The sequence below is a fragment of the Lolium perenne genome, chromosome 4 (genome assembly GCF_019359855.2).
Source record: "Lolium perenne isolate Kyuss_39 chromosome 4, Kyuss_2.0, whole genome shotgun sequence".
Taxonomy (NCBI): domain Eukaryota; kingdom Viridiplantae; phylum Streptophyta; class Magnoliopsida; order Poales; family Poaceae; genus Lolium; species Lolium perenne.
Window position 1 is genome coordinate 53,177,233 of NC_067247.2, and position 13,210 is coordinate 53,190,442.

At 44.6% G+C, this 13,210-nt stretch overlaps 2 protein-coding genes across 3 annotated transcripts; one reads left to right on the forward strand and one right to left on the reverse strand.

Moving 5' to 3' along the window:
* The first annotated feature begins 1,889 nt into the window (after positions 1–1,889).
* Positions 1,890–3,596, forward strand: LOC127292548 (patatin-like protein 3). The gene is made up of 2 exons (XM_051321968.2): positions 1,890–2,937; positions 3,053–3,596. Exons 1-2 carry the CDS (start codon positions 1,960–1,962, stop codon positions 3,407–3,409), a joined length of 1,335 nt encoding a protein of 444 aa, XP_051177928.1. The 5' UTR covers positions 1,890–1,959; the 3' UTR covers positions 3,410–3,596.
* Positions 3,597–9,088: 5,492 nt separating this feature from the next.
* Positions 9,089–11,897, reverse strand: LOC127292549 (uncharacterized). 2 transcript variants are annotated; one of them, XM_051321969.2, is made up of 9 exons: positions 11,736–11,889; positions 11,546–11,645; positions 11,262–11,442; positions 10,847–10,919; positions 10,576–10,755; positions 9,988–10,085; positions 9,813–9,910; positions 9,560–9,733; positions 9,089–9,450 (listed from the first exon to the last, which is right to left on the reverse strand). In XM_051321969.2, the coding sequence occupies exons 1-9, from the start codon at positions 11,776–11,778 to the stop codon at positions 9,270–9,272; spliced, it is 1,128 nt and encodes a 375-aa protein (XP_051177929.1). In that variant the 5' UTR covers positions 11,779–11,889; the 3' UTR covers positions 9,089–9,269. The 2 variants fall into 2 exon arrangements, with proteins under 2 accessions (XP_051177929.1, XP_051177930.1); XM_051321970.2 differs by lacking the exon at positions 11,546–11,645 and having other exon boundaries at positions 11,736–11,897.
* Positions 11,898–13,210: the final 1,313 nt, after the last annotated feature.

Genomic DNA, 13,210 nt, shown 5'->3' on the forward strand with positions numbered 1-13,210 from the left:
TATAACATGTAATGGTGGTTGATTATGTAGAATCAAAAGAAACTAATTCTATAGAAGAAACCGAAGACACTAAAGATTTTTATTCAAAGGAGAGCTCTCCATTCTTCAGTCTCTTGTAGTTGTATTCATTGGAAGCATGATAATATAATTTGATTGGAACGTTGTGGATGTTTTCTACGAAAATAAATGAATGCTTCAGAATGTATATGTGCTTATCAAATGGACGTAAACATTGGGTTTATTGTTTTTCGAAAAAGGCTGATCAAAATAGACATTTGAAGGAAAAGGTTCCTTTATGCGGTGGCCACCCTATCTCTACCATCTTAGCCTTTCCTACCCTCTCATACTTGGTATGGTTTTTTCTTAGGATCCTTAGTGTAATCGGCATAGGAGGGCCAGCACCCTGTGTTTATATGATTATTATAACACCATTCAACTATTGCCAAGTGACACAATCCAAATCATAAAACACTGGATGTTTTAGTTCCCTATGTAGTTGTTTACCAAAAATTCTCAAACAAAATATCTAAAGCTAGATATGTGCGACTTACAAATGGAGCATTTTTTTTCCAACGATACTTCTCCTCTTGGTATATTTGACTCATCAATCATCTCGATATTGATGTCTTTGGGGCTTCTAAGATCTTCTATTTCGCAATTTCTCATTTTCTTGATATAGTGGAGAGTGCTCACCCTTTAGCTAGTGCTACGTCTTGATCTCATTGTAGCATTGTCGCTTACTCACTCTGAACCGGTTTGTTTGACCATAAATCTAGTCAACAAAATATATATTAAATGTCAAAAATATTATACCATCCAAAACATATTTTGAATATGAATCCAATGGTATATTCTTTTACATATAGTTCAAGTTTTTTTAAACAAGGGTTAAACGTTTTTCTTAAACTAAGTGTCACCCTAATAAACCGATATGGAGAGAGAACTTTTCTTTACCGTCCTCCACATTTAATTTCCTTGTCCTCCTCTTTAATTACAAAGAAGGTAAAGTAAGTTGAACAAGTGTGACTCTGAGATATGGTTGTGTCGGAACATGGAAAATAACTTATATTCCTCCTTTTGTGCATAACCTCGTTTGTCCAGGATCAAACTAACAGACACAAACAAAACACATAATTGCACAAGACCAACACTTTATAACAGTTTTATAGTGCGACATGAATCCGATAACATAATATAATGTTCATGGCATCTATTATAATCACAAGAACAAAAATGCACTCCCTCGTATGTTGATGCCCCGACAAGATCTAGACCATTCATAAATTTCAGATTTCTACTGAACTTCGATGAGTAATTTTCTTAAACAGGGATCCTACTATTTTCTCGAAAATCAACCCATGATCCAGCCACTGACATCCATTTTAAAATATAAGGTTCTTTGTATAAATGTTTTGGAATAGATCCAACAGTGGAGCCTCGGGGGACATCCATAAAGCAAAATAGTTTTGTTTTGCAAATTATCGAGAAACAATGTAACACAAATCATAAAAGTTCGGGCGGCGCTACATAGAAAACAACATATACGTGGAAAAATCGGTGTTGAACAGAAGAGCTGCAAGAAATTGTGGTTTTCTATATTGCACTCTGTCTTTGTGGCATTGTGTTTGATTTCTTGGGTCCCAAACTGCAGAGGGATGTACTAGAGATTTTAGCAGGCCGCACTAGTATATCACAATCCCCATCACAGCAAAATTACTGAATTATAGTTTACTGTACAATTGTACACTAAAAAAGTTTACTGCTGCTGGCTCACGGCTCGCGCCACGGTGGGCCGTGTCGAGTCAACGCCACGAACCCACGCCTCCTTCTCCCTTCCCGCCACTATATAAGAGCACCAACTGCTCATCGCTATGCTCCCCACCGCCCCCGCCGTGCACAGCATCACGGCCTCCCCCTCCTCCGCCTGTTGCGCGTGCTCCGGCCGGCGACCAGAGAAGAATGGACGAAGCTCGTGCGGAGCCGCCGGCCGCCGGCATGGACGTGGACAAGCTCACCTACGAGATCTTCTCCATCCTCGAGAGCAAGTTCTTGTTCGGCTACGACGACCCAAAGCTCCTCTTCGCCGGAGGTTCGCCGCACACACCGGCTGCCATGGCGGCAGTGAAGGGGACTCCCCCGCGAGCGCAGTCAGGGAAGGTCTGCATACTGTCGATCGACGGCGGCGGGCGCGCCGCCGACGGCCTTCTCGCCGGCGCCGCGCTGGTGAGGCTGGAGGCCTCCCTGCGTCGTCGCACGGGGGACCCGAAGGCGCGGCTGGCGGACTTCTTCGACGTGGCCGCGGGCTCCGGCGCCGGCGGCGTGCTCGCGGCCATGCTGGTGGCGCGCGGGGCGGACGACGCGCGGCCGCTCTTCTCCGCGGAGGACGCGCTGGCGTTCCTCGTGCGCAGCCTCCGCCGCGGCTGGTCGTCGTCCTCGTCCTCCGGCGGCGGCATCCGCGCGCTGTTCCGCCGCCCCGCGGGCGCCGCCTTCCGCAAGGCGTTCGGGGAGCTGACGCTGCGGGACACGGCGCGGCCGGTGCTGGTGCCCTGCTACGACCTCGCCACGGGCGCCCCGTTCCTCTTCTCCCGCGCCGACGCGGCCGAGCGGCCCGCCTACGACTTCCGCCTCCGCGACGTGTGCGCCGCCACGTGCGCCGGGTCGGACCGCGCGTCGGCGGCCGTGGAGGTGCGGTCGTGCGACGGCGCGACCCGCATCGTGGCCGTCGGCGGCGGCGTGGCGCTCGGCAACCCCACGGCCGCGGCCATCACGCACGTGCTCAACAACAAGCGCGAGTTCCCGCTGGCCTCCGGCGTGGAGGACCTGCTGGTCATCTCCATCGGCAGCGGGGAGGGCGAGCAGCGCCCCACCGGCACCGGCGGCGGCGGCGCGTCCACGTCCGAGATCGTCAGGATCGCCGCCGAGGGCGTGTCCGACATGGTACGAAACTAACGCACGTGGATTCAGTTCACCAACCATTCTCTCTCCGATTCGATCGCCAGTGTGGTCCTTGTTCTTCGTGCTCACTGCAACGTGCACTTTTGACTTACGGCAGGTGGATCAAGCGGTGGCCATGGCGTTCGGGCACAGCAGGGCGAGCAACTACATCCGCATACAGGCGATGGGCTCGCCGCGGGCGAGGGGCGGCGTGGCGGTGGCGGCGGAGGAGATGCTGTCGCAGAAGAACGTGGAGTCGGTGCTGTTCCGCGGCAAGAAGCTCGGGGAGCAGACCAACGCCGACAAGCTGGAGCGGTTCGCGCACGAGCTCGTCAAGGAGCGCGACCGCCGCGCTTCCAGCACCGGCGCCCCGGCCGTCGTCAAGCAGCAGCCGGCGGCCGAAGACGCCGCCGCGCCGGCGTCGTACTCGAACCTGGTCAGCCAGATGTTCACCTCCTGTAGGGGCCCGATATGATGTACTGTACCTGGAATGTACGTGCCGAGTGAAAACGTTCCGGCCGCATGTAGTACTAGGCTACTAGCAGTATCTTTTTTTCCTCTTTATTTTCTTAATTTTGCTGTAGTTCTATGCTGCCATGCCCTCCCTGCTGGTGCTGGGTTTTGTAAATGAGGATTAACAAAGTGGAGTACATGGTGCGTCCCGTGATCTGTATTGTAGGATATGCATGCCTCCACCACCTCCAGATTAAATTAGGATGCAAATGCACGGCTGGTGATCGATCGAGTTGACTAATTTTGTCATAAAATAAGAAAATGTTCCTGAAGCACTACTAGCTGATGGAGTGGAGTACATGAAGGATGAGACCGGCATAATTACTAAAAGCCTAAAAAAATAATTCTAGCCAGATTTCTGCGGGCGATATATGTACAGTCCACAATGCAGCTGTTGCAAGCTTGCATCAGTAGTTGCTCACACATCAGTAGCCAAGAAGGGGCCCAAAACTAGTTTGTTCGTGGCTCTCCACCTGCACTGAATCAGATGAGAATTCAGTCTTGTCAAACAAGAACATCCATCAATCGCACGTACGGCTGCCAAACGTTTTCGTGCCACTTCGTAAAGAATGCGCTGCCGTGCTTGGAATCAGTGCAGGTTATATGGGTTTCAGGTTTCACGGACAACGGTGTGGCCTGGCCACTCGGAGTTCACTCCTGCTACCTACGAGTTCCAACTTCTTGGTAACTCTGCAAGACTGCAACGCAACCACATTAAGTTTTATGCAGACAAAAGACTTGTCCAGTTCACTGTAAGAACATACTCCTAGCGCACTGTCACTGCTCCAAAGTTGCAATGTCAAGTCAGGAATGATAGAGAGCTCGACTGGAATTTTAACAGAATTTCATAAACAATGTAAACTAAATGTCCCAACTCAACACAATAAGGGTGAAGTGACGCATTCATGAGGACTTGAAGGTGGCATGGACATGATCGAGGGCAATTAAGCAAGCCAAACGCAGGAGAGGAGACATGTTCTGGTGCAGGCTCGAGAGGGATCTGCTAGACTGCAGCTTACTAGTTAATTAGCCTGCTCTTCTGTTTTTTTAACACGAAACACGAGGCGGGCGAGTTGACGGGTTCAGCCGCAAGGTAATGGCTTCTCTGATACGGCGAAATAGGTGGCGATCTCACCGCAAGATGAACCCCGCTACGTGGAGCCTGGACAGCTGCTGAGCTGGGCAAGCTTTATGGCTTTTGTTTCCAGGTGCTTTATGGCCTGAGAATTCTAGCTGATCCTCCTCACTGATGTTACACCTAGGCCCTGTTGTTTCACTTTCAGATCATGAATAGCCTACCCGATCAGGGAGTGCGGCGTTTTATACACCGAGCTACATGTAAATCGTTTTTCGAAGAAAGAAAGAAAACAGCATTTGAAGTTTCACGGTATTCAGAAAATTTTTAGATGTAGGAAATGATGTGTTCTGTCAATGTCTATAATTTCAGCTCCAAACAGATTGCATTCTAGCCTGTGCAAGAATGACAAAAGTGATGACTAGCAGTGACAGTGCAAAATCTAAAACATCTCAAATTCGTCAGATTTCATAATTTTTTCTGGCCCAAAATGTAAGATATTTCGAGTTGAGATACATCATTTTCAACAAAATGTCACTTATACTCTTTTAAAAACCGAGATACATGTAAATTTGCAGTTTTCGATCCGATCAAAACTACCCAGGTGAAAACAAGAATCATAGGGAGGACCCATGCGAAGAGGGTCTAGACTCTAGACCGACATCATCTCGACCCTTAACACCTTATAAGTAGATGGATGGAGTAGTTTAACAGCATTACTAGACAGAATCATCATGCAAACCACCAAACCGGACCATGCTACCTAGGCGATCAGATAAGCATGCACAAAGCATAATGAGAGCTAAGCTAGGCCACAACTTACACGCTACTACCAGCAAGTACGCCGGTGGTGCAACCGTGCAAAAGTGGAGAGAAGGCCTGAGCCAGGAGAGGATAGAAAATTCACTGTGCACCTACCACTTCACACCACTGAATTCGCTCCTCTCTCCTCTCTTCCCAAGGATGAAAGATCCAAGTTAATGTACTGCTTGCTACAGGATGAAGATAGGCTCCCTCCTGATCACCGTTCAGGCCAGCGTCTACCGGAAGACCATGGCATGACGGCAGGAACCTGCAGCACCTGTGCACCAGATGCCATGAGCACTTCGGCATCGCCATTTCAGGCATTCACCACTAGATGATGATGCCCAGGCTCTGCAATGCCCACGCCGTGGTCTTGTCTCCCTACTGCTTTGGATTCCAGGCATGCATAAACATGTAGGTACATAGGCCACACGTGGAGCTTTACTATGCAAATCTGCCCATGGCGTACCTGCATTTGTATATGCAAAGTAGCCAAGCATCTCTGCAAACAGGGATGGGGCCAGGCAGCAACTTGCAGCTTAAATGGGCTTAATCTAACCTCACACCTTCGCCACAACAGATCTAATCTAATCACCAACTTTGCAGAGCAACTTCTTGGAAAGAGGTGTGGTTGCCTATTGACTACTGTTACTAAGAAAATAAAAAAAACATCTGCTTGGTTCATCCAAGGGGTAGGGTTAGTTAAGCAGTTAAAGTTTTTTGGTACTTTCTGTTATAGTTTAGCCTGGATGGCAGGCGCTGTTTAGAGATCTACTAGGATCTTTAACCTCAACCACATGCGGGGTTTGACTACAGTAGGTTTGTTTTTACTAACATTTGTAGCCTGTGTCATAGAGTCACATCTTTGTTTCTTAAGGGGGTGCTAGCTATGAGTTAGACAGTTTTAGACCTGCAGTGGTTGTCTAGGAATCCTGTTCTGCATCCCTATAAGAATCCCACGAAATTAGCTTGGACATACAAGACTGTTTACATCGTTGCCTTTCTTTGGATTACTTGTTGTCCTCTTCAGTTAATCTTGTACTGATCTATTTCTCAACCAGATCAACTTTGGTCGTGTAGTTGTACATGGTTACATTCTATTCGAGCCACGGCCCACAGCAGTGGCTGTATTCATCATTTATTAGTGGACATATACATCATCCTAATTGCCAACTATAAAAGATAAATACTCCAAGAAAGAAAAACAAGCGAGAAAACGAAGTACTCAGAGGGTTTTGCTGAATCAGCTGAACGGAGGATGACTGCTTACTTGACAAATAATTGGGAGGCCTGGACCATATGCATATGCTGCGTCTGTTTTCCTTGCCACGGGCTTCGATTCAGCTGGGACCTCCTTGGACATGAAGCTTTCGGAACAAGTGCTGCTCACCTGCAAGGACCATGAGTGCGCACGAAGAACGCGCGTGCTGACAGATGAGGTATAACTTGTAGCAGTTTGGATGGTTCTCATCAGAACTACAGAAAACAGAGCAATAATACTTGATGTGTTACGCAGTCTATATTATCTTCACGCGTGTAGTATATATGTAAGTCTCTGCCTTCACAGAAACTCAATTCGGCTCCCGGATGCGTATGATCCCTCTACCATAAAAACATAATTTCAAGTGTTAAAAAATTTTGAAAAAAAAATTTACATGTACATCTCCATAATTTATGTGTATTCGTCAAGTTTCACGAAAAAATGACATTTTTTGTAGTCTAAGCGAAAAAGAGAAAATTTATCTTGTGACAAGTCTTTGTTTCAGCACCGAATTTTGTCTTTTTTATACACGCCACATGACATGTCGATTTTTCATGAAACAACTTTGTGAGCGCGTAGCACATGAAGATGTACGTGCGAAATTTTTGTTTCAATTTTTTTAACATTTTAAAATATGTCTAACATGTATTTCAAAATAAAGGGAGCATATGCTCCCATGTGCCAAAACAGCTACAATGTCTATAGTATAACATAGCTTAAATTACGAAGAACGGTCTTGTTCAAACGCATTGGTTCTCAGAATTTGCACCCCGGCGAACATATACTCAGAGGAGACACAAATGCAACTCATTCGAAATAAAATGGCAATGGTTTAACTTTATTGTTTGAATGATGAATTAGTTATATGATAACAGAAATTCAAAACGGATAGTGTAGGAAATAAAAAAAAGATACAGCCCCAGACTTAGTTTGCCAACTATTCTCAAGCAACTCAAGATATACATAAAGATCTAATGTATTTTTCTTGTCAAACCCGTACTGTTCAACCAGGAAATACTAGAGGTGGTTTTAAGAATTAAACGGAAAAATAAACCACTAGTTCAAAAAAAGAAGGCACCCAGACTACAGATTTTTAGTCGGAGGGCCTTTCCAACAAGAGGAGGGAATAGTCGATTAGTAGGGTTAAATTCTTCACTTACATTTTGATACTCTTGATGCTTTGCAGAACTCGTCCGGAAATTTCCATTCTATATATCCTAAATCCTTCAATAAGTGGAAAATGGAAAACCAAAATATATGGGCAAATACAGAGTTGCAGAGTATAAGACTGATAAACTGACATACTACTTAAAATGGTAGTGTGCATATATTCTGGTCTTCGAGAACCATTAAAGATGTCACATTAAAGAAAAATAACATAAATGGGAATGAACAATAGCAACTAACAGCCACCAAATAGCAGTATAGCTTTATTAAAACAAAGCGTACACATAGTACTGAATACATTGGCACACAATAGCAAACTGAATTCATCACAGAAGTAGTTGGACAACTCAGACCAAGAAAATAATAATTATGAAGTTTGGTTGGGAGAAATCTTTCTACCTGAACTGTGAATTTACTCTTATTTATGTTATTAGGTTATTAGGAAGCATCTGGTATCGTTGCTAGAATATGAGACATTGAAATTTCATAGATAAGCTCCATATGGTATCTAAATCTGGCAGTTTGAAGTTGGCGGTCCACTGACACGGGACCTTAAAGACAGAAAATGATAGTGGTTCCTAAGTGACAAACAACAAGTTTATAATTGTACCAAATCTATAAACGTTTCCAAAATGATTTGGATTATGAATTACTAATAGAATTTTAATATGAAACATATATTCAGTATGAAAATTTGCACTACTTCAAGTATTAGAATATCATAGTGAAAAAGCTTTTTCTACTGAAAGTAAATGAAGCCATATTGTATTAACTAAAAAGAGACCTCTAAATTTGTACTCAAAGAAAAGGTTTTACAAACATGTCCATGTATAAAAAAAAGCAAGTTATCCAAAGAAAAAAAAGGCTATTGTGTTGTGTAAAATATATACCACTCAGAGATTTGAGACCAACAAACCTTATAAAGCTTCATCAGCCATACATGTTCTTTTATTCTAGCGAACTTATATGTTCACCAAGCATGTCCCAAAGAGTATTCTCCTAGGTCACTTGCATGGCAAGAATGTTCCCTAACACCCTAATTTCCAGGTTTCAAGCCCTATATTCCAGAGATTTTTCATAGCTCAGGGACATGATCTAGCAGTGTTTGGTGACCTTTCAGAGCTCCTATATGCTCAGTTTGGTTAGCATGTCACGTTTCAGGACCTCATATAGGATCAGTATGTCTGGAAACCAAGACTGTACATTACTTGTGATTTTGTCCCATAGCAGCAGAACAGAGAAACTCCATGTCTGGCAGGACCAGCTTGGCTCAGTAGACATAACATGCAAACTTATAAACACATCACCGAAGGACAAATGTAACATTCTTGGCATGAGCATCAGAACTTATTTCTTATTTCGCATAGTAATATTCAACAAACAATATGGCTCCCATTAGGGACATGATTAATTGTTTCTATACAAAATAAGTGCATCTCTAAAATCACAGATGCACACATAAATACAGAATAAAGAGGAAACATCATGACTTTCGTGTCAGTCAAAACTCACAAGTCACAATCCTGACGGCAAGTTTAAACATCCAAGGATTTTAGAAGCACCTCTCGTGCCACTAAGAACACCCCCTTCCACACTTGGACTTGCGCAGAAATCTCCACAAATAGCCAACCTAATACTCTTCTCCCACACACACTTATCATCACCGCCAATAGAAATGGCCGGGAAAGCACCACCCCTGCAATTTTGTTGGTGCGAAGTACAAATATGAAAGGTATTGTTATATATTTGAATAACTAAATATTATTCAACCTAGAAGAGCTGAAGAGAAGATCTAGAAGACCGACCATCTATGAGCTTTCATAAAAATTGGTTGTGGAATGTTCAGTCCGGTTGCCTGAAATTCTTTAAACAATTCTTCTGCCACCTTAGCAAGGGCATCTGCCGATGGTTTGCGGGGACCCATACTGCTTATTACCTTAGAAGCATACTCAGTGGTTGAACGTAGTACCCACGATTGACTGTATAGAAAGAAGTAAATTTAGTGAAATTGAATTATATCACGTAAAAGATGATACTGCACATAGAAGAAGCGCATACATGTTAGCAGGAACACATGCACGTCCTGGCTTACTACTATCGCAAAATGCCCAGCTTAGACAATCGGATTTGTAGAAAGAAAACCCTTGGACAGGTACCTGAATAAAACACCAAGAGCGATGAACAACGATGGTCTATAAATGTATAAATTAATATAACAGGTGACTGCTTATACCATAGCCAGAGGCTCTGAGAATGCTAGCATCAGAGCAAAACAGGGGCGGACTGGGATATCTTGAAACATTGTTGACAAATGTGGAAATGCTGACAAATCTGACAAAACATGAAAAGTAAAGGTGACGATCCATCATACATCTGTGCAATAATCACTACTACTCAGCAATTAGTAGAAATTTTGTAATGTAATGAACTAGCTAAGTGAAGCCTTTCACTGAAATATGCAAGTTCTTTGGAGGGAACCTATATTGCACCCTTCGAGAACAATTTTATCTAAACATAGTAGCCAGAGAAGAAAAACATGATTTAAAATTCCTGGAGTAAGAATGGGACATGGATTTATAACCCATACAGTTTATTTCTTACAATTTGACTGTTTAGCATGTGCGGCTATCCTGATTAAATACAATGATAGCTGTCCTGATTTATAGAACTGGTCTGAAGATAGCATTTCTTCAAAAAGAGAACTAAATGCAGGTAATGCAATAAACTTGACTTTTTTCTCGAGCAAACACACGAAGCTTGTCATGTGGCAGTAACTAGCGGATATTATGAAGAAGAAAAATGGCAGTGGAATAGAACAAACCAAGAGGTGGCGGTTTTCCAGTCAGCCCAGAAACCTTTTGTGATGCTACATTCTTATCGGTTGCTACCACATAATCAAAAGTGCCAAGATCTTTGCCATCCAAGCTAGCCAGTGACCATGAGCTCCTATCTTGAAGCCAATCCATCTTTCCAATAGTGACACCAAATTTGGCCATCACACCTGGCACAAGAGACAGCAAGTATGAGCATCAAGAATGTGTGTTCTTTCTCTCTCGGTAGCAGAGAATCAAATATTTTGCAGAAAGTCTGACCATCCTCTTGACACAAAGATTTGCATATTGAGTTCATGCCTGGAACTCCCACATACTTCTTAATTGTTCCCTCCTGCAAGGATATAATCCGAGGACAGGAGCAAATGTTAATGAAAGTGTCGATTCAGGCGTGCAGCAAAACTAACATAAATGATGGTAATCTACCCCACCTCCATGGCTCCATATTTTGATAACGAGCAGGAAATAATCAGAAAATTTTCATATAGAAAATTGTAGGAATAAAATGGAAGTTTGATCCAACTAGTTGATTTCTAGGTCCAGTATATATGCAGTAAGCCAGTAATGATCCTATTTGTCAGCTAAAATTTAATCTGAGTACTCTAGGTTCTGAGTGCTACGTTCCCAATGCCATCTGTGCTATGAACTGACAAGTATTGAGTATGAAGGTTCAAACCTTATCGAAATCCCTGAATTTTCCGGTCTCCCGGTCGAAGCAAGCGAACATGGCCTTCCACTCGGCGACGAGCCCGCGCGCCTCCCACCCGCCCACGACCCGGGCAACCTCGTCGTTGCTGACGGCGAAGTACGGCGCGCCGTGGTCGAAGCGCAGCTCCGTGCCGTCGTCCATCACCTCCCTGCGCGCACCTCGCCCCACCAAAACGCGAACACCAGTCAGTCAGAGCCGAAAAGCGACAGTGCGACGCACCCCGCGGGCAGCGAATCGGGCGAGCTGTGCACCTCCGCTGCGCCATGCGGCCGCCGGCGCCGCGGCCGGAGTCGAAGAGCGTCACCGCCACCCCGCGCGCGGCCAGGAGCGACGCGCACACGGCGCCCGTGACTGCGATCGGGGGAAAAAGGGGGCGACCGAATCAGGAATTCAGCGGCAGTTCTGTGTTAGGAGGGGGATCGATCGATCTGGGGCGCTTACTTCCGCCTCCGATGACGGCGACGTTGGCCGCGGCGGCGCTCATTGTCGGATGCTTCCCGGCGACGGCGAGGCGTCCTTGTCGGGGTTGGGGAAGGAAGTGTGGCGCGGCGGTGTGCGATCGAAACGGAGGCCTTTTTTTGCGACGGATTTGTTTTTTTTTTCCTCTGACAGCATTTGGTGGTGTGATGGAGATTAGCCGTTGCAGAGTGGACGTGGCGCCTCCCCGACCTATCATGTGTATTTTAGGCTACACAAAAATAACAAATGTGTGAATGTGAATCTGAATATACTGATTCAAATCTTCAAAAAGAAATCAGACTTTGTCATTTTTATGTAGCTCAGAAAATAAAATATTTGTAATTGAGATTTTATATGTTAGTGAGATACATCATCATCTCCTTTTAGAATTTTGTTAAATAATTTTTTTAAACATATAAATACTATTTTCGAATTTTTTTAATACGGTGAGAGCACTAGTGGGATCCAAAATGACTTTTCGCCAATACACCCCCTTGTTGCAAATAGCGCTTTTTTTTTCAAATATTGGTAAATGTTGAAACATGAATCTATAGAATTTGAAGGGCGTGTAGGCAGTGCCCCAGACAAACGTACGCCGAACCAATGCTTGGGTATCACCGGATTATATTTCAATAGATGAGTCACTTGTAAGAGGTCTTGATAAACCTCCACCGACATAGGTAAAGCAAAGCAAGAGGTGAGATCACCAACTCCCACAATTGCAACTACCGAAGTGTTCTCATCCAAAGCATAGGAAAATAGCCAAGTAAATTTGTAACGAGGTACCTCTCTATTTCACCAGAAATCCTTCCAAAAAAGAACCGATGTGCCATTGCCAATTTTACATTGAGAGATATTCATGTAGTCACCTACCAAGCTGAATATGACACGCCACCAAAATTATCCTTGTTTAGACTAGGCATGTGGCACAATGTCTCCACAAGTCTCTCTGGAATAGAACTTGTGTAACTATGTAAGAAGCAGCCATTTATTTTGTAATCCAAGTTTAAGATTTCTAGGCCACCCTGCTTTTTAGGTCTGTAAACTAGAGATCTCGCTACCAAAGCATTGGTAGATGTTGACTCGTCGATGGCCATGTTCCAGTTGATCGACCGAACAGGGCCCCCAAATTCTAGGGGCCCCCAATTTCTGCTCGCTAGTACTAGTTAGCGTTAATTAATTTGCTTGGCCCATTTATTTTGCTCCTGCAGCCTAGCACCAACAAACTCTCTAGCAGGCCACGATGGAATACCCCACGATCACACAGGAAGAAATAAAAAGATGTTATCATTCTTCGGCTCGAGGTTTGCATTCCCCAGTCAAGAGCGAGCGGCGACATTTCGATGAAAAAATACAATGTATCTCTTCAGATGTTCGCTCGCCGATTGTTGTTCCTGGACACTGGTGCTTGCCGGCTGTCGATTGTTGTTCCTGAACCCTGGTGCTTGCCGGCGTGG